Consider the following 21,510-nt stretch of genomic DNA (forward strand, 5'->3'; position numbering starts at 1 on the left):
AGATATCAATCAACTCATAGCTGCATCTCTTTTAGATAGAACACTTACTTCCAGCTCTTCCAAGCCAAACATCCGTTAAAAGTTAAAATTATGTCATACTGCCTTAAAAATAGAGTGGCATTTTATTTAACAGTCTCAGTCTCCACTTAGCAATTCTTACTGTACTTTCCCCATAAGCCTATGAATCAAAGTCCTTAGTAATTTAACGCAATCATTCTTTCATCTTTAATGTGTGTTTCTTTGGGAAAGAAGGTGCATAATTCCCTGGCGGATCTGCTTAGTCTTTACACTGTAGATGATGGGGTTCATCACAGGAGGTGCCAACAGGTAGATATTGGCCATGATAACATGGACCAGTGGAGAGGCATGCTTGGCAAAGCGGTGGGTCATGGATACACCAACCATGGGAACATAGAGAACCAGAACAGCCAAAATGTGGGACAGACAGTTGTTTAGCGCTCGAAGTCTCTCAACCAAGGAGGCTACTCTCAGGACACTTTTTAGAATCATTGCATAGGAGAGCACAATGAGCAGAGGGTCCATCACAATAATGAGCAAAACCAGAGCAAATCCATACCAGCTGTTGAACCGGATGTCACCACAGACCAGGCGGATCATGTCCTGGTGGAGGCAGTAGGAGTGAGAGAGAAGGTGCGAGCGGCAGAAGGGCAGGCGCTTGAGCAGGAAAAGGGAGGGAAGAACAGCCAGAACACAGCGGCAAATGATGGCTAACCCGATCTTGCCAATGACTTCACTGGTGAGAATGGTGGCATAATGGAGCGGGCGGCAGATGGCCACATAGCGGTCAAAGGACATGGCCAACAACACAGAAGATTCCATAAAGGAGAATGTGTGAATGAAAAATACCTGTGCAAAGCAAGCTTCAAAGCTGATCTCACAAATGTTGAACCAGAGGAGCTGCATAACAGTGGGCAGGGTGGTGAGGGTGAGACCCAGGTCAGTCAGGGCCAGCATGGAGAGAAATAGGTACATGGGCTGGCGGAGGGATGGCTCTGTGCGGATGACAGTGAGAATAGTAGTGTTGCCCAAGATGGAGATGGTGTAGAGACAGCAGAAGGGGATGGAGATCCAGATATGAGATGCCTCAAATCCAGGAATGCCCATGAGGATGAAGTAGAAAGATTCTTTGGTGGTGTTAGTCACTTCGAACATGACTGAGGAATGTAGCTTCATGTTCAGTCTTTGCTCAGAGAGAACACAAATATGATTTCTGTTTTTGCCCTATTTTGACCTAACTTTACCCAAATAAAGGTTTAGAATTGTTGGGCAACTAAGGAAAGATAGAACAACACAATGATTGCTTGTATTTATCCCATCTCTGGAAAGATTGCTTTCACACAAACCTTATTCCCTGAAAACTCAACATATTAATTCATGAGAAACACGTTTTTAATTCTCCTGTTTCTGTTTTACCACTCCTGTTAAGTTCTTAGAACCCTGGAATCTGCCTTTCATCCAAATTCTGCTACCAATTCCATTCTCACAAAGACTTAAAATTAACTCCAAAATGAAAATGTATTGGCCAATATATGTTTTTAATCCAGAGTCTCCTTTTAAATTTTCTTGGATAACAGCATTCTCACCTGTTTCCCTTGTTCTGAAGTCATCACCATGTCTTTCTTTATCTCCTGTTTATTTCATCATACACTCAGGTCAAATTTACTCTAGGTTAGTGCTTATTTCTGATCTGTCTTCTTATTCTCATGAGTTAATGTCATCTGATGCTGTGGATTGCATTTATGCAATATCAAAATGTAACTGGAAGCAAAGGGCAGAGTGTGTAGGAGAGAAGTGAGAGTGAGCCCAAATGAGGACTATCACACTTATTGATTGCTTTCTATGTTTAGTTACTGCCCTAAGTGCATCACTGGTATTAAATCTTTGCATTTTCTAACAGTAGTCATCACCCTCTCCTTCTTTATCCTGAACATTCACAGAGGAGTCTTACCTGTGATTTCTCCTGCCTATGGTTGGTACCCTCTTCTTTATATTTAGATTTTGTCTTCTGTGTTTGACCCACAGGATAGCTAAATTATAAGCTTTTGCAAATCTCTAGGCTGGAAGATGGGGGAGTGTGGAAAATCCCTTCAGGATTATAATGAAGAGGCATCTCGATACCTGGGGTCCACTGGGAAGCCAGGATGTCAGCTGTGTCCCTGAGAGGTTTTTCTGTCCCCGTATCCTCATTGAGCAGTAAGTCAGAAAACCACATATAAGCTCTGTTTTTTAGAATTTGTTGAATATGATTTGAAAATACATGCTCATGCTTGAAATGTACAATCTCTTAGAAAATTGGTTCCAAGAAACTTTCTTCTGTAAGCAGTCTGAAGTTGGGGCAGGACTGCAAGGGACAGGATAGCTACAGGTAAAAAGAATGTCACGCACCACTTTCAAGAAGCAATCGCCTTGCAGTGAACCTCTGGAAACCACAAAGATCAACTTTTCTAATATATTTATACAATAAGGAAATATTGATAGCCATATCAACACTGAACTAGAAAGAAAACTGTTTATTAGTTAGTTATTTGGTGGCACACTTAATGATTTGCACAAAATTATATTCCAAGTGGATAAAGTAATTTAATGTAAATCACTAACAAAAATTAGAGAAAACGATATAAGCATTTTAATTTTTCATTGAGGAGGACTATCTAAACATAGCAGCAGTAAAAACAAATCACAGATGAAAAGATGGAATCACAAAAAATTAAATTTTTCTCTGTAATAAAAATGGAGAAATTTAAAATAAACTTTAAAAACCACTTATGAAAACATGCTATAGAAAGAATTGATATCCTAAATATAAAAAAGTGAATGTATTAATATTTATCATTGCTAGTAGCACAATAGATTAACAGGAAGGACTATAACAAAGTTCACAACAAATATGGAAATACAATTATAAGCAAGCATATTTCAATATGCTTCACAATATAATATGTATTACAAAACCACCTTACCCAAGAATGCAATAATAAAAAATCAAATACTATAAACAATGTTTTAAACTTTTCAAAATAGCAGAAGCTTTTTTTTTTTTAGAACATCATGCTATGCAGATAAGGCCATAATAATGAGGAGTATTTGTACTTTCCTAAGGAAGTAAAATGTGCATAATAATTTCTAGAAAACAATTTTTGCACAATTACCACATGAAATCACACATTTTGTGTCATAAAATTCAATTCTGGAATGAAATGATGAGGAAATGATTATAAATGAGACTAAAACTTCATCCTCAAAGTAGTTAATTTGCCTTATATAACAAAATAATAAAAAAGTAGAAAGAGACTAAGTGGCCAATATTATTTATATATTTATATGCATATAATATTTACTATGCATGTAATATACATATATATTAGTATATACATATATTGGTGTATATATTTGTGTTATATATATATATATATATATATATAAAAGCCTAAGTGTCCGTTCGACTATCTGACCATCCGACCGGTAGCTATGACGCACACTGACCACCACTGGGCAGAAGCTCAATGAAGGAGCTGCCATGATGTGCACTTGCCATTTACAAAGAAACAGCACCATGGACCTGGCACCAACAAACCAACACTTGGCTTCCCCAAAGTGGGACACAGGCCCTGCCACCACCCTGGAGCAACAGCCCACCAAATAGCAGCCAACACTGCTAAGACCCTATGGCATAAAATGCATCCTACAGCCTAGCCCAGCCCAGAAATGGTGGCTGTGAGCGCTGAGGAATGATGTCAAGTATCAATGCCTGGCTTCCTCTCCCTAGAGACTAGCATCCTTGGAGTTTCTTTAGCCCAGGAACACAACTTGCTTTATAGCCAGGTGCAAACATTTTACACTTTAACCAAATGTTTGTGAAACATTTTCAAGTGCCTCATCTCATTTGATCCTCACAGAAGTCCTGTAGGAGACTCAGTAGAATCCTATTTTCTTTTAATTATTAAGGCTTGAATAGCTTTATTAAAATATTTCTTCTAATTAATTTCCTTTCAATTTGCATGAATCTGTGCACCAGGACACTAGTATTTATATATAATATTTATAAATGTGTATATTTACATCATCATTGGATTTCTTTCACTTCTATAGTAGGTGGGAATTTGGCATTTACCAAGATATGAAATAATGTCAGAAAATAAATGCAGATGATGTATTATAGTGTGTATGATGTGTATAGTGTGTGTGTGTGTGTGTGTGTGTGTGTGTTTGGTGTGATAGAGAGAGGATGTTGCTAGAACTAAGGGTAGTAGGTAATTGGTACAGTTTCAGACATACTGGGTTTGAGATGACAGTAAGTCATCCTAATAGAGATGAAAATTGGGTATATAATTCTGGAGATCAATAAAGAATTTTAATCTTTGGATAAAGATTTGGGAGTTATATATACATATAAGGTAATTGATGCTGTGAAAGTCAAGGAGACTGCTAGCAAAAAAAGATAGAGGAAGAAAACAAAGGCCCAGGATGATTCCTGAAAATTATGCCACTTGCTAACTGTGTAACGATGGAAAGTTCACTTACTTTTCTGAGACTAATACTCCTAGTTTTTACATTTTACATGTTTCTCTCTCCTATGGCTATTGTCATGATATAATTTGTGTCATACCAGTTATCAGTGGTTGCTTACCTACTCAACAACAACAAGAACACAGTTCCACTAGCAGTATATAAATAATGAGGAGGGACAAAGACATCCCATATTGTTTGAGAGTTTGTTGTTTTCTAAGTTTATTATGATTTTTTATAATATGTTTTTATTGATTTTTAGAGAGAGAAGAAGGGAGAGGGATATAGTGATAGAAACATCGATGAGAGAAACATCATTGATCAGCTACATCCTGCATGCCCGCTACTGGAGATCAAGCCCACAACCTGGCCATGTTCCCTGACCAGGTGACCTCTTGGTTCCTGGGTTGATGCTCAAATGCTGAGCCACACTGGCTGGGCTAAATCTATTATGATTAATCTCCCTTTGAAAAAAGAGAAAGTCAGGGCTATGATAAATGTAATAATTATATATTTTTGGATGCTTTTATTTTTGTGACAACTGCATATTTTATTCAGCAGCAGATTATTGTTGTTACTTCACTGTATCTGCTCTTTGATCCATAATAAAATTAAATTATATAGTGAGGAAAAGACACCTTTTTAATAAACTTAGTTTTAAAAATGCATAATTTAGGATGATCTGATTTCATAACTTGGGAGATGGGTCATTAGCCCTGGACAACTGATGTGGGCCACATCCTAAGTGAGTTGTTCTCTGAAATCAATTCAAGTCCCGACTATCCCCCTTGAAATGGTGCTAAGATTGTGGCCCTGACTATTGATGAAATCTCATTAAACATAGGAACTTATTCTGAGGCACACCTAAATATGTGGTGAGACACTTATTTAAAAATTTATTATAAACTCTTAAAATATTAATGTTTTTCTATATGGATTATTAATCTACATGTAGTTCCGAGACTTAATTCTCTTTATTCCTGGATTGTTTCAGTTATTGAGATCAATGTGTATGATCTTGTTTAGGGTGTCTGAGAAGTGAGAGGTGAGAATTGTAGCACATATCGAAATATCCTCAATCTACCAGGTGGGTTAGTGGGAATCCCTAGACCCTTTATGTATATATACATACCTGCAGATAACAATTGAAAATATCACTGACTGGGATTATTGAATGGAAGAAAATGACTTTTATTTAGAACTCTCTATATTCCAAACAGTAGTACTTCTTTATTTACATTAAAAACTTCTTTCCACAACCTTCATTCCTCACCCTTGTCTGATACTATTTACACTTTTACTGAGAAAGCTTCCTCCTCATCACTTCATGTTCCTTTAGCAAAAGTATTCCTGCACATTTAAGGCAGTTTACCAGTGTTTTCTATGTAATATTCATTAATACCAGTTATGAAGGCATAATGGTATACATTTCATGATAGAAGAAGCTGTGACTCTGAAAAGCTAAACAACTCTCTCAGCTTATTTATTAACAAGTCATGATGGCTAATCAAAGGCTCACAACAAGATAGGAGTACAACTTGAGCCAGTTCAGAAAGCAAGTCTAATCATAATCAAATCATAGTTGTTTCTACACATTCACACTCAACATTCAAGCTCATTTGATGTTTATCTTTCAGGTATTGTCTGTCTCATAACTCCATCTACTATCTTCTTTCAGCAGTAGTTACCATTTCTGTGAATCATAATTCTACCCTTGAGTTTAATAGAACTTTCCAGTGAATATTAGTTCAACAGTTTCTCAAAACCCTCAAGCTATTTGCACTTTGTCTTTTATGTTTGGTGTTTATTTTTTTCCCCAAGTAGCACTGATGTCCACAATGGTCTTTCTTTTTTCAATTTGACCTCCTAGTTTAGGAAGGTTCTCTTTTATTATTGCAGATTGAGGTTACAAGAGCATCTGTTTTTAATTAAAATCTGACATTTGTTTCAGGAATTTTACAAGGTGTGAACATGTTACAGCTTCTAAATATATCTTTATACAGTAACTGGAATTTTAAATTTATAAAGTAGAATTTTATACTTCACCACATCTTAATAACAACATCTCTGCGAAGAAAGCAGAACAGAGATTGTGTATATTTTTAAATTTTTCTCAAAGTTGGGTGACTATTGAAGAATAAATAAAGTAGAGTATAAGAAACTTTAGGTCTTTTAATTTCTAGTCAAAGAAAAATGATTTATTTTGTTTTACATTAGGACCTTCTTATACAGAAGCTATTCCTTATCCAATGAATGCTGCTTACAGTTTTGATGATAGTATTCCTGCTCTTGACTCCATGCATTTATATACAACTACTTCTGTAAACTTAAATTCGAATAGTCAGTGCACTTTCCTCTGGAAGAGTAAATGGAACATTCCCTGGCGGATCTGCTTAGTTTTTACACTATAAATAATGGGGTTCATCACAGGAGGTGCCAACAGGTACATATTGGCCATGATAACATGGAGCAGTGGAGAGGCATGCTTGGCAAAGCGGTGGGTCATAGATAAGCCAACCATGGGAACATAGAGAACCAGAACAGCCAGAATGTGAGATAGACAGTTATTGAGGGCCCGGAGCCGCTCTGTCCATGTGGCTGTGCCCAAGATACTTAACAGGATGAGTGAGTAGGAGAGCACAATGAGCAGAGGGTCCATCACAATAATGAGCAAAACCAGAGCAAATCCATACCAGCTGTTGAACCGGATGTCACCACAGACCAGGCGGATCATGTCCTGGTGGAGGCAGTAGGAGTGAGAGAGAAGGTGCGAGCGGCAGAAGGGCAGGCGCTTGAGCAGGAAAAGGGAGGGAAGAACAGCCAGAACACAGCGGCAAATGATGGCTAACCCGATCTTGCCAATGACTTCACTGGTGAGAATGGTGGCATAATGGAGGGGGTGGCAGATGGCCACATAGCGGTCAAAGGACATGGCCAACAACACAGAAGATTCCATAAAGGAGAATCCATGGAGGAAGAAAAACTGGGCAAAACAAGATTCAAAACTGATCTTACGAATATTGAACCAAAGGAGTTGCATGACAGTGGGCAGAGTGGTGAGGGTGAGACCCAGGTCAGTCAGGGCCAGCATGGAGAGAAATAGGTACATGGGCTGGTGGAGGGATGGCTCTGTGCGGATGACATTGAGAATGGTGGTGTTGCCCAAGATGGAGATGGTGTAGAGACAGCAGAAGGGGATGGAGATCCAGATGTGAGAATCTTCAAATCCAGGGATGCCCGTGAGTATGAAGTAAAAGGGGCCTTTGGTGGTGTTAGTTACCTCGGACATGATGGATGAATGCAAAACCAGAACCTGTGTTCTGTAATAAGAATTCCATCAGTGTGATACTGCCATGGATTCTTTATCTGTTCAATCCAGGATCCAGTTAGCCAGAGCACTAACACACAGGACTGAGGATTCTCTGCAACTACATGGAAAATAGTAACACTTACTTTTTCCTGGAGTATTGGAATAGAAGCCGATTTTGGGGAAAAGATCACAGGTTCAGTTTGTACAATTGAATTCGATGGTCATAGCAGCTATCCTAGAGAAATGAAAACTAAGCAAATAGGTATGACATCCAAGACAGAGAAGAAGCCTGCTGGACATAGGGGAGACCGTGGCATACTGATGGTAGCTGAGAAGCTAGGAGATGATATGCTAACATAGGCAAGAATTTAGGGTGAGAATAGAAAGAAACTGAGCTCCGCTTTATTAAAAAAAAATGTAAAATTTAGCAGTTTGGTAGATGCAGAAGAAGAAGCAAAGAAAAAAAAATTCAGAGATGTGGGTGAAAAAAAAAATAGGAGTCACAGAAGCAAAAAAGATAAAAGATATGGTCACCAGAGTTTAGTGCTTCTCAGATACTCAATAATATAAATACTGAAAAGAGTCTATTCAATTTAGGGCTTTGATGTAGGTAGTAACCTTTTGGGAAGAAACTTCAGCAGAATCATAAAAAAATAAGCTAAACTAAAGTGGTCTGAGTAGTGAATTAATTTGAAGATTTGCAAACAATTTTTGTAGATTATATGTTCTAAAGAAGAGGGTTATACTGCCCCACAGGCAATAAATGCAGGTTTTTATTCTTTAAATAAAATAATAAATATAGCTTTATTAAATAAATGATTATTAATTTTTAGAATGTTCTGATAAGAAAAGCTGTGGACTTCTTTATCAGAAAATGCACAAATTTATTAATGGGATATTATTCACTAAATCTAAGCATATTCCTCCTAAAATGTTCATAAATGCCAAACTAAGAATTGCTGGAAAATCATTAAACTCAAGAATTTAGGAAATATATAAGATGAAGTTTTTTAAAAATGAAAAAGGATAAAATAAACTTTGAATTAGACAAAAAAGGGTAAAAACATACAAAAATTATTTCTTTGAAAGAATCAATGTAATTTGAAATCCCCTAGAAAATCTGATCAAGGAAAGGAAACATGGGCAAAGATTTAGAAATGAAACATAATGGGACTGCCAAAACTGTAGAGAAATTGCAGAGGCCATTGAGTAGTTACCAGTAAATTAGTAAACAATAGGAATGTGTGTGTCTTTTAATACTTAAACTATAAGTCAAAAGATGAGAGGCCAGAGCAAAGGTTTTTAAAACTTCTTAGCACTGAGTCTTAGTGGACTTGAATAAGGTAGTGGAGGTATTAAGACTTCTGAAATAAAGAACATGCTAATCACAGAGATGTTTGGTCATTTGTAAAAGCATAAAAGAAAGAACATGCTAGAGACAAATGGTGGTGGTGCCCATCCAAGCACTGTGTAGGGCAGATCTTGTTCATGTCTCTAGGAAATGACTTCTACATGATGGCTACAAGAGGCCATCTAGCTTGGGACTATTTAGCATTTCATTGTCCATTGCATTCTTGCTCTGATCCAGAATATTTTTACCATAATTTGGGTCCCTGCATTATTTTTTGTTTTGATAATAGGCACAATTTTTTTTCATGCATGTGGTATAGTAGATCCTCACTTATCCTTGAGAGATACTTAAGACCCCCAAGGGTATGATGAAAGAAGCACTTTCACAATTGCTGAGGGACAGTCTGATGAATGTCTGAAACAACAGATAGTATCAAATCTTTTTATACTAATTTTTATATATACACATTTATGATAATGATTAATTTATAAATTAGGCCCAGTAAGAGATTAATGACAATAACTAATAATAAAATAGGACAATTTTTACAATGTACTATAATGAAAGTTATATGAATGTGAGGTCTCTCTCTCTCTCTCTCTCTCTCTCTCTCTCTCTTTCTTCCTGTTCATTCCTCATTAGATGCTTTCATGCTTTCCTTGAACTTACCTTTTTCTGAGATTTGTTGAGCCATTTGCAGGGCAGAGAGAAGGACAAGTAAAAATAAGAACAGAGGGGATACTAGCCAGAAAAGGCCAATTTCCAGGACAGGGTTTGTTGATAGATGATCTGCTGATGCTTACCAACACATACTGAAAACTCTTCATCTTTGAGGACAATGGCATCAGGGCTACGTTTTGAACTCAGTTGGAGGACAGTGATGCATCTCTTGGTGAATTAATTCATTTCATGTTCCCTACCTGTCACATCCCCATCCCATCTCCTATCAAAATATCCTTGACATTGGTTGGCTGCATTCTCTTCCTATCTCTATGGAGCACATCCTGTTCTCATTTCCCAGGTGATCCCTCCCCTAATTACTCATCATCCATGGAGCAATCCAGCCTTACCTGTGTGTTTTCTTATTCTTTCAATGCTCACTCTGTCTTGTATTCTATTCTCTGCAGCTGAATTCTGCATATGGTCCAGGATATCCCAGGATGGAATGCAGGAGGTGGGTGGGGAAGCCTCTGGCTCTTATAGGAACCTTGCAGCAATATAGAGATTGTGCTCTGAGACCTGAGGCCCCAAGGGACCGAACCAGGAAAAATAACAGCACTTCTAACATTTACTGAGTGTTAAGCATTACCAATAATTGAGGTAGCTGACTTGTGGGAATGTGACACTTTTGTTAGATGACATGGGATAGACAGCCATATTCTGATAGATATTTTTCTCAGTAATTATTAGTTCCCTTCTGCTTCCTACAGTGGCTTCTGTGGTTTTGAGAAAGACTATTATGTTGGAACACTTACCTTTTGATGTCATCTTAAATATGGCCAAACTCAGATTTGATATGGCTTGAAGATTTGGGGGAAGTTATCCCAGATCTCTTGATAGATTCGAAAGTCAAAATGAGATTCCCTCTTATAGGGAAAATGGGATTTCCTCTTGCAGTGTCTTACATTATTAGCTTCATTATTAGGCATACATTGTCCTTTACTTATTCCCCAGGAAGGCTGGATCTCTACTCAGGAAAGAAGGAGCTGTGATGAGTGCCATCAAGAGACAAATAGGGTAGGATTTTTATATGGGACTTTATTTTGATTAAACTTCTCTCTGGACAGTGGAAATCAGCAGCTGCTTGAGTGTTCACCGTGAACATTTCTTTTGGTTTCTACCACCGAAGGCACAGTGTTTCCACAAACATGGCTTGTCTTCATCCCATATCTGGTTTACCTGTCTTCTAGCACCTAGTCTGGCTCCAAAAAGTATCCGTCACTATATAATTCCCACTGCTTCAAAAGGGAGCTTTTGATTATGAAGTTATAAACCTTGAAAATGTAGAAGTTAGGTAAAGAACACATCTGGTTGGGAATGTAGTATTTTATTGAATTTGGGGTATAGCATTAAGTATATGATTACTCCATTTTTTGTAGTTAAGGTTTAAAAGACATAATTTAAAATAGAAAAATAAAGCATTGAGCTAAACACTGTATTCACTAGTATAAAAGTAAAATGTCAAAGTTGATAAAATATTGATAATTCTTCAAGTTAAGGTTGAAGAAAGAGTACATGAAAGTTCTTCATAATATTCTCTATTCTACTCATATTCAAACATTTTCCTAATAAAATGTTTTAAAAATAAGGTAGTGGAGAGAAGCTGGTGGTGGATTGGGAAGTCCATTAATTTTATTATTGTCTTTAGTAAGAGTGAAGACCCTGTCTAAGGAAATGGAATATTAAATGCATGTATTTTTGAATGCCTTACAAAATAAGAATTGTTTTTACATTTTTAAATGATTGAATAAAAACAAAGTGCAGCCTGATCAGTGTAGCTCAAGGTTGAGCATTGACCTATTAACCAGAAGGTTCCTGATTAGGGCACATGGCTGGGTTGCAGGTGGAACCCCAGTGGGGGTGTGTGTAGGAGGCAGCTGATCAATGGTTATCTCTCATTATTGATGTTTCTCTCTCTCTCTCCCTTCCTCTTTGAAATCAATAAAAAAAATATATTTTTAAAAAGCAATATTTTCTGACATATGATAATTATGTTAAATTCAAAATTTACTGTCCATATAAAAAGTTTTATTTGAATACACTCATATTCCTTTATTTATGTGTTGTCTATTGCTGCCCCCACACTACAAGGGCATAATTAAATAGCTATGAAAGAAGCTGTATGGCCCACAAAACCTAAAATATTTGCTGCCTGGCCCTTTGCAAAAAGAAAAATGCTGGGTTCTGATATAATAAATGGAGATACAACTATTCCTTGATCTTATGAAATGCTGTTCACTCTCACTTAAAGTAGAAAGTAATTGAAGTAAAATTGAGATAGTTCTTTATTCATTACTAGAGGCCCGGTGCACAAAAATTTGTGCACTTTGGGTGGGGGGGGCACGTCCCTCAGCCTGGCCTGCATCCATTTGCAGTCCAGGACCCTTTGAGGGATGTCCACCTGTTGACTTAGGCCCACTCCCTGGGGGATCAGGCCTACGCTTGCAGTCAGACATCCTTCTGGCAGCCAGGGAGCCCTCGGGGGATGTCCGACTAAAGGCTTAGGCCCCCAAGGGAGTTGTGATGAGGAAGCTGGGGTGACAGAGGAGCCATGCTGTCCCACCCAGCCGCCCTGGGTCGGGTCACACACGGGACGCCCGCCACCCCGGGTTGCAGATAGCAAGCCCGGATGGCGGCGGGGCAGGCGGGATGGTGCTGACCCGCCCTGCCTGCAGTATTCAAATTAGCCGCCATCTTTGTTGGTTAATTTGCATATCATGCTGATTAGCCAATGGGAGGCATAGAGAAGGTACGGTGAATTACCATGTTTGTCTATTATTAGATAGGATATTACCAAATTTTAAAAAAACGTTAAAACAAACTGGTTGGCAAGGGTATGATGAAAGTACTTTCACAATTGCTGAGGGACAGTTAATATTAATAAGTCTGACTTACATGACAATACTTTACCTATAAAAATTATAAATACAAAAATTATTTACTCAGCAATTCCACTTTTAAAAATTTAGTTTAGAAATGCATTCACATGTGTGCAAATTGGCTTATATATATACAAAATTATTTACTATAATATTATTTATAAAAGCACAAAAAATGAAAACAAACTAAACATTCATCAACTGCAAACTGGTAAGCAAATTCTGGCAAGATACAATGTATCAGGATACTCAAAGGAAATATTATGTAGATGTAAAAATAAATGATGATGTCTTCATGTACTGGTTATGAATTATCTTAAAGATATATGTGTATATTAAAAATCAAACAAAGAACAGTGCATATTTTTCACTAGGAAAAGTATAAATGTAGATAATTTCTTGTTTCTGTATAAATGCTTTCATAAAAAGAAAAACAATAAACAAAATGTGTTTGTTGACTTCGGGGAAGGACCAGAATTTTTAAAATAGTGACTACAGTGAATATTTTCAAATAGAAAAATTCAACTCTGTGAATGTCTAATATTGTCAATAACATTTACATTAAAATGTAAATTTAATAAAATTTAAACTGTAAAAAGCTTCTTAAATCTTTGGTTTATGTTTTATATCAGTTTTGAAAATATTTATGTTATTATATTCAAATATAACTTTTCCCCCAGGATGTTTTTCTTTTGGGGCTCCAATTATACATGTATTTGACCTTTCCAGCAAATACCATATATCCTTTAAGGATATTTTATTTTTATTATTTTCATTATGTTTTATCTTTACACATTTATATAGTCTGGATATACTCTAAATTATTTTCCAATACTTTGATTCTTTTTTCAATTGTGTATAATATGATTAAACCCATCCATTGGGCTTTTAATTTCAGTTATTTTTTTTTTATTCTGGCATTTTTATTTTATTTTTAATTAGTTTTCACTTATTGTTTAAAATCTACACCTTGCAATTTATGTTCTAGGCAATATTAATCAAAATTATTTTAATGTCTGGGTATGTTAACTCTAATAGCTGGATCTTTTGTGGATCTAATCCTTTCACCTCTTTTTTTTCCTCCTAATTTTTTTCAATTCTTGTATTTTGCATTTCTGGTTTTATTTCAATGACTGTCATGAAAAATTATAAGGATAATCTGAGATGCTGATTAATATCTTTCTACTGAGAGTATTTAACTTTATTTCTGATTAAAGTGAACAACAATCTCAGCTTATGGCTGAGGAATTTTCTAGGATATGGTACTTCCTGAGATAAAGTGAGAAAATCCTGGGAAAAACTGAAATGGCTGCTCACCTTAATTCTTACAGAGTAGTAAAATTAGATAGTGAGTTGATTTAAAAAAATACACAAAACTATATTAGGCAAGTCTATTTCTAATTTTCCCTTATTTCAAGGTGTAACTTTTCTGGAGTCCAAGTAAATGCCTAGGAATTTAGTTTCCCCATCTAGGAGGATCATTGTGTTCTGATTTTTGTTTCTCTTCACTCCAGCCTTTTGCTGTAAGCTCTTCTCATTTTACCAGCCATTACTTTAATTTTTTTAATTTTAAAAAATATTTTTATTGACTTCAGAGAGGAAGGGAGAGAAAGAGTTAGATAAAAACATCAATGATGAAAGACCTGCAACAAGTGAATGTGCCCTTGACCAGAATCGAACTCAGGATCCTTTGGTCAACAGGCCAACACTCTACCCACTGAGCTGAACCAGCTAAGGACCAGCTATTACTTTTAAATCAACAAGTTCCTGAAGTGGGAAAGTAGTATTAAATATCAGGCTCACTTTTCTGTTTTCCTTATCTTTGGAATCTTATATCCTTGTGGCACTGAATGCTCTCTGAAGTCATTTACAACATACTTCTCTAACTTTTCTAATTGTTCTTGGTAGGAGGATTGGTCTGAAATAAAGTCATAAACACTTGTATATGGAAATGCCTATAATATTTCATGCATTTTCTCATGTTCTAATTCATAATTTAACTTCATAACTCTCTGAATAGAATGGCTTATCATGTTGTCCTGTTGAGGAAATAAAGGATCAAGGTAGTTTCAAAACATCTAAATTTTAAGTTAGGATAATAAATGTAATGGCAGAAAAAGATGGAATCAAACTTGATATTGTTCCATAAAGTCATATTGGATTATACTCATTATTGAATTTCATAGACACCCAGAGACTTCTAGACAAATCATTGTGTGATTTTCTAGGATTTTGTCAGATTCTGAGGTTGTCTCTGAGACTGGACCTCAGGAAAATAGAATGATAAAGATTAAAAAGAATGGAGCTAGAAAAAAATATATTTCTAAGCTTCATGTGGAAAGAAAGGGACCTTGTCTTTTTGATGACCATTTTATCTCTAGGGCCTAGATTTGTACCTGACCCACTGAGCATACTCAATTAATGTTACTTGACTCACTAGTAAAAAGGATCCATGGAACTGTAGTTCTTGCTCAGTTGACAGTATAGTTTAGAGATTAATAGCTTAGACTCTGGAGTTTGACACAGCTAGATTCCACTGCCAGCTCTTAGATGTATAGGTTTGATCAAGTTGATTACTATATCTAAACATCAGCTTTTCATCTGAAAAAATAATCATAATTGCATTTAATCCTACCTCATAGGGTTGTTGTGGAGATTGACTGAAATAATAATGCACCTACTATATATTTGCATCTCAAAAGTCTTAGTTCCTTTCCCTGGAAATATAAATGTAATTTTTTTACATTATTTCTAACATTTATAAAAGAATATCTAATCAGATAGAAAATGTTAATGTCCATAAAGGAATACTTGCCTCTTTTAAATATTTTGCAACCTGGTGGGATACCTTCAGAATTTTGCATAGTGAACAAGATGTGTAATCTTTGGGACTTTCAATTTGGAACCTTGTTGGGATTGGCTGAATATCACATCAGAGCCAGTATGGGAAGCCTCCTTTGAGCTAACTAGTGTGTCCTATTGCTATTGAGCTCATACCAACAATTCAAGAGAATATAATTCATTTCAATTCCTCTTTTGCCAGAAAACAAGGATCAAGAGATTTTTCAGACACCTTCCAGCTCCTAACTACCTTTCTTTATGGGGAGTGCTATGTTTTCATAAACAACCTTTCTTGCTTTCTGCTCCAGCTATGCAAGGTACTAGAAAATCTCTTGTCACAAAAAAAATGTTTTTAAAATAGCAAATTCTTTATACTGTTCTTTTATACATAATCCAAATCCATTTTCACCCCCATTCCAGTTCAGCCAGATTATGGAGATCCTCCTATTAGACACCCTATTTTAAGGTAACACCATTTGCATAATGTGCAATCCAGGATCACTTATGGTTATAGAAAAATGTTTCTCCCTACTTTGCCCTTTGTCTAAACTCTGGATCTCTTCTCTGATAGCATTCGGACAATGCCACGGCGGATTTCCTTGGTCTTAATGCTGTACACAATGGGGTTGACAACGGGTGGGAAGAATAGGTAAGCATTGGCCATCATAGCATGCAGCAAAGGGGACACATGGTGACCAAAACGGTGCACCATTGACAAGCCAATCATAGGCACATAATAAGCGAGCACAGCACAGACATGTGAGCCACATGTGTTCAGTGCCTTCTTACGCCCCTCCTTAGTGGCAATATTCAGTACAGTGTGGAGTATAAGCCCATAGGAGACCACAATGAGTAGCGAATCCAGCCCAAAAGTGGAGGTAACAATGAAAAGCCCATAGATATTATTGATAGAAATGTCCCCACAAGGTAGATGGATGAGGTTTGGGTGAAGGCAATAGGAATGGGAGAGGGCATTGTGACCACAGAAGGGCAGGCGCCGTAAGAGCATGGGCAATGGGGCCATGAGCATAATGCTTTTCAGTCCAATGACAGCTCCTGTGCCAAAGATGCGGGGCAGGCTTAGGATGGCTGTATAGCGCAGTGGGCTGTAGATGGCCACAAATCGGTCGACAGACATGGCCAGCAACACAGCTGACTCCATAATGGAGAAAGAATGAATGGAGAACATTTGGAGGAGACATGCATCAAAACTAATCTCAGTGGTTCCAAAAAGGAAGATGCCTAGCACTGTAGGTAGAGTGGATGCAGAGACACCAACTTCAGCCAGTGCCAACATGGCAAGAAAGAGGTACATGGGCTGGTGTAGGGCAGCGTCTGTTCTGATGACATGAATAATGGTGCCATTCCCAAGGAAGATGATAATGTACATCAGGCTGAAGGGAATGGACATCCAGATGCGCTCTTCCTCCAGCCCTGGGATGCCAACCAGAATGAATGTTGTAGGCAAGAATTCCAGAGAGTTATTGGAGCTCTTCATGTTGAAATCTCATTCCATGAAATCAATGCTACCTTGAAAATTAGAAACAAAGTAGTGAGATAACATTATTATGGAGAAAGAACCCTGGACACTGGGGAAAGGGAAGAAGAAAACAAAGCTCACAGATACAAGTGGACAAATATCTCACACTTGATAACTGACAGGTGACCACCATCAGGAACTTCCCACCAGTAAAGGGGTTGCAGTCTCCATCACAGGGAAGTTCAAAGCTGATAGAAAATTATTCCTCTAAATTGTAGTTCTCCTTGGATCTGCTAAGAAAGAAGTGGCTGCCTTGTCTTGGTGTGAACATGCCTGACCCTAACAAACTGCTGGGGAGACAGTCAGGTATAGTCAATCTCAGCATAAGTATAGACTAATATCAGAAATAGGTGAACAGAGATATTTCTGGTAAACACATAGATATAAGGCAAAGAGCACAGTGCATATAAAACAGCTAAATGTACTTGATAAATGAATATATATATCAAGACTGAGAAGTGGCAGTGGCTAGAGCCTGGAGCAAGCGACTAAAAAATTAAACTAGAAAAGAATGGAGAAGGCAGGAATCAAGTTTGGTAGATTTGTATGCAGGCTTACCGTTAATGAAAAATTTATGTCATGATAATATCCAGTTTCTTGACTCACAGTTCTCAATGATAATCTACCTCATCCATTGGGACTTCTTTCTGGCTTAGACATACCTCTGAGCACACTGCAGTAACACTGGGAATGGACTGTCAAGAAATGTTCTGCTTGGCAGTAGAAGGCAACAGAGGGGAGAAAAAAAAACACAACTCCCCAAATTGGGTGTGTTTTAAACTGAGTACTGTCTTGGTGAGCACAAGAAGGCATTTTTCAACTCATTCAATGACCCACTGACCCCCTGCACTCCCCCCACACACACACCACACACATCTGCTCACATATTTGCACATGCACATTTTCCACACTTGCTAAAATCCTGTGTGCATCTTCTCTGATGTGAATTCTTCATTCAGCCCAGCTGCTGCTGCACTTATAGGGATGTCACTATCACAAGCCAGTTATTCAGTTCTTTGCTCTGCACATCTGTAACCAATCCGCACTCCTTTATGCCATGTACCATACAGGATCCTGGCAACACAGAATTCTGGCCCTACTCAGAAAACTTCTCTGCAACTTAAATATATAATTTATTTCAGAGAGGAAGGGAGAGGGAGAGAGGTATAGAAACATCAATGATGATAGAGAATCATTGATTGGCTGCCTCCTGCGTGACCCTACTTGGGATTGAGCCTGAAACCCTGGCATGTCCCCTGACCTGGAATTGAACCATGACCTCCTCTTTCATAGGTCAATGCTCAATCACTGAGCCGGGCTCTTTGCAACTTTTAACCACAGGCCAAAGAACACATATTTTCCCACAAATATTCAAATACAGTAATCACATACCCTGAAGTCTTTGTAAGCTTGTTATAATTATTTTAAGTGCCACAAAAGACAAGTTTAGAATATAATAGGATGGACCTGGAGGGGAAAACTTAGCTTATTTTTAAAAGTCAGGAAAAACTTTCCTCAGAAAGTACTATTTTAGCCAACATCTGAGTAATCAGTAGAAATTTTGCAGGCAAAAATGGAGAGGTAGGGTGTAATACGGTGCAGAAAAAATTACGTCAGTGGGTATGTAAGACTGCACTATGACAAGAACTAAAACATGACACGGAGCAAATAAAAATGGCTGATGTACTAGAATTTTAAAACTCTCTTTGCATTACTTTTGCTTTCATGAAAATATGAGAGAAAAATTTTTTTTTAAAGTTTATTGCTTGCAACTCTCATGGTTTGATGCAGCTTACCTCAGTAAATATCAACTTAGGGAAAATTGTGCTGTGGGCTGTGCTCAAATGTAGGGCTGGAAAATTCAGAGCCAAATTTTGAGCTTCAGAAATAATCATGCATGTTAGAATTCTCATGGCTGAGGGACTTGAGGGACACCTCTATTCCGTACATGTTATGGCCTTTTCTATGTTCTCTCCTCACTTCCAAAAGTCCAACATATCTCTCTTAACTCTTTAAATAGACTAAACATAGGTTTGCCTTGGGTTGAGTAGCTGTTATTTCTGCACGTGGCCTCACTGCCCCCTTGGTCCCATGCACTCGACTTCTTATACTATTCAAGTGACCTGATGGTAAAAGGGACACATCTTGAGAGATGCATGAACTTGGGGTCTTCCCTACCCTGTTTTCAACTGTCTTCTCTGCCTCTCCATGCTCTTTTGTTGCATTTTCCATTTTCCTATTCTTCTTGTTTTATTGCATTCTTCCCCTTCTCTACCTCCAGAGTCTTCACAGCCAAACAGGGAACAGGTCTCCTTTAAAAAGATCTTATAAGGCAGTCATCCCCCATGAGTTTAGTACTTGTATGAAGAGAGCATTTGAGGTTGGGAGAAGTTAAAATGAATCACTAGTCTGCAGCCAATAGTAATAGGACACACAACAAATCAGCAGAAAGAAGAGAATAAGGTGCAATGGACACTGCATCCCTGGACATGGATGGAATTGGGTGTTCTGTGTAATACAACTTTACCCACTTAAGCTTTGTGAAACTCCCTTTCTTTATTTTTAAGGATACAGCTGTTAATACCTACCTCAGAGAGAGGCTCTATTTCATGTGAGCTTTTGGTAACCATTTAATATTAGTAACCCCCACTCTTTCTGTCTTTTTCTCTCAAGCATTCTCAGAAGGAATCAAAGACCAACTATCCCCAAGTTTCTACTAATAATGATCTTTCCTTATCTTTGCCTCACTGACACTCAGACCATCTTTCTGAGGGAAACAAGGACACAACTTACGGATGATCATATAAAGAAGATAGATGCATTGCTTAACTCACCTAAGATATTATGATGGCAAAACTATTTCTAGAATCCATGGTATTTTCTGATTTGTTCCTTTTGTTCTTCACCTGCAATCAAGTTTGAGAAAAGCTTCCTCTTGCTCTATCATACAGATTCAGGAAGCTAGGGAGCTGGCTACTGATTATAAAAAAGCCTAGAGAGCTAATTATGGAGTAGAGTTGGGACTCCTGGAAGCTGCTGGCAAGGCTGGGAAATTATGGCCTCAGACACTCACCATAAGCAGAGCTGACCTCTGAGCATCAAGAGGGAAGGGGGAAGTTCACTTCAGCAAGTCTCTGCCACAATGGCATTAACATCTCTCTGGTCCTGGGGCTGGAGTGCTTCTCCCTTCTTTGCAAACTGATTAGCTGTGGGAGTGAAGGAATGGAAAGGTCCTTCAGTCTCCTGAGGAGCAATTATCCAGCTAACTATATCACCTCTTCTCAATGTCCAGGGGGCCTAAGGAAAACAGCAAGGGTATAGAGTCATTACCTCTGTGAAATGATTTATAGTAACGATCTTCATCTACTAGGAGAATAAAAGAATTGATATATGTAAATTGCTTTAAAAAGTGTTTAGCTCGTATAAAGTTCACCATAAGTGTTAGCTAATACTATAATTATTATTATAGTAGATCAATTATATTATTATATACTAGAGGCCCAGTGCACAAATTCTTACACCAGCAGGGTCTCTTGGCCTGGCCTGTGGGATCAGGCCGAAACTGCCTCTCTGACATTCCCTGAGGGGTCCCGGGTTGCAAGAGGGCAGAGGCCAGGCCAAAGGACCCCATCAATGCACGAACGGGGCTGAGGAGGGACGTGGGACGTTGGCCAGCCAGGGAGGGACCACGGGAGGGCTCTAGGGCATGTCAAGCCTGTCTCACTCAGTCTTGATTGGCCGGACCCCTGCAGCAAGCTAACCTACTGGTCAGAGCATCTGCCCCCTGGTGGTCAGTGCATATCATAGAGACTGGTCAGCTGGTTGACTGTCTGGCCTCTGGTGGTCATTGCATGTCATAGCGAGCAGTTGAGCACCTTAGCATATCATTAATATATTGTGCTTTGATTGGTTGAATGGATGACCGGACACTTAGCATATTAGGCTTTTATTATATAGGATTGATCTACTATAGTCTCAACTTTGAGTTTTATGCCTTTTATAAACATGCATTTAACAAGTAATAAGCAGGGCACAACATTGTTGGTATCTAGAGCACATTAAGGGTGTTTAATATCAGGAGGTGACAGAATCCAAGGGTAAAACAATTGTGAGTAAAAGTTCCAGATTGGGTTGGGGGAAGATTGTTCATAAAAGCATGATAAATAGGCTTCCTAGTATAAGGTGACTAGAGAGAGCAGAAAGTGAACACTTGCAGAACCCAATGTTAAAGAGAATTTAAAATTGCTGAACTAATGAGTTTTGATTATTTGTAGATGGCTGTATTGTGTTGTTGTTGTGTTTTGCTTTGTCCTTTTTTTTTTTTTTTTTTTGGCCAATTTTC

The 21,510-nt window shown here is 37.8% G+C and overlaps 3 protein-coding genes across 3 annotated transcripts; all 3 read right to left on the bottom strand.

Annotated features, from left to right (window-relative positions):
• Positions 1-225: 225 nt before the first annotated feature.
• LOC139018109 (olfactory receptor 51Q1-like) lies at positions 226-1,194 on the bottom strand. The gene has a single exon (XM_070426750.1). The coding sequence runs from the start codon at positions 1,192-1,194 to the stop codon at positions 226-228; it is 969 nt and encodes a 322-aa protein (XP_070282851.1).
• Positions 1,195-6,868: 5,674 nt separating this feature from the next.
• LOC139018112 (olfactory receptor 51Q1-like) lies at positions 6,869-7,816 on the bottom strand. The gene has a single exon (XM_070426752.1). It carries the CDS (start codon positions 7,814-7,816, stop codon positions 6,869-6,871), a length of 948 nt encoding a protein of 315 aa, XP_070282853.1.
• Positions 7,817-16,172: 8,356 nt separating this feature from the next.
• LOC139018114 (olfactory receptor 51J1-like) lies at positions 16,173-17,126 on the bottom strand. Its single transcript, XM_070426753.1, has one exon. It carries the CDS (start codon positions 17,124-17,126, stop codon positions 16,173-16,175), a length of 954 nt encoding a protein of 317 aa, XP_070282854.1.
• Positions 17,127-21,510: the final 4,384 nt, after the last annotated feature.

The sequence above is a fragment of the Myotis yumanensis genome, unplaced genomic scaffold (genome assembly GCF_028538775.1).
Source record: "Myotis yumanensis isolate MYYU_CA2020_CCGP unplaced genomic scaffold, mMyoYum1.0.hap1 SCAF_10, whole genome shotgun sequence".
Taxonomy (NCBI): Eukaryota; Metazoa; Chordata; class Mammalia; order Chiroptera; family Vespertilionidae; genus Myotis; species Myotis yumanensis.

Excerpts from the sequence above, each read along its gene's own strand:
- LOC139018109 (XM_070426750.1), bottom strand. The coding sequence starts at position 1,194 with ATGAAGCTACATTCCTCAGTCATGTTCGAAGTGACTAACACCACCAAA.
- LOC139018112 (XM_070426752.1), bottom strand. The coding sequence starts at position 7,816 with ATGTCCGAGGTAACTAACACCACCAAAGGCCCCTTTTACTTCATACTC.
- LOC139018114 (XM_070426753.1), bottom strand. The coding sequence starts at position 17,126 with ATGAAGAGCTCCAATAACTCTCTGGAATTCTTGCCTACAACATTCATT.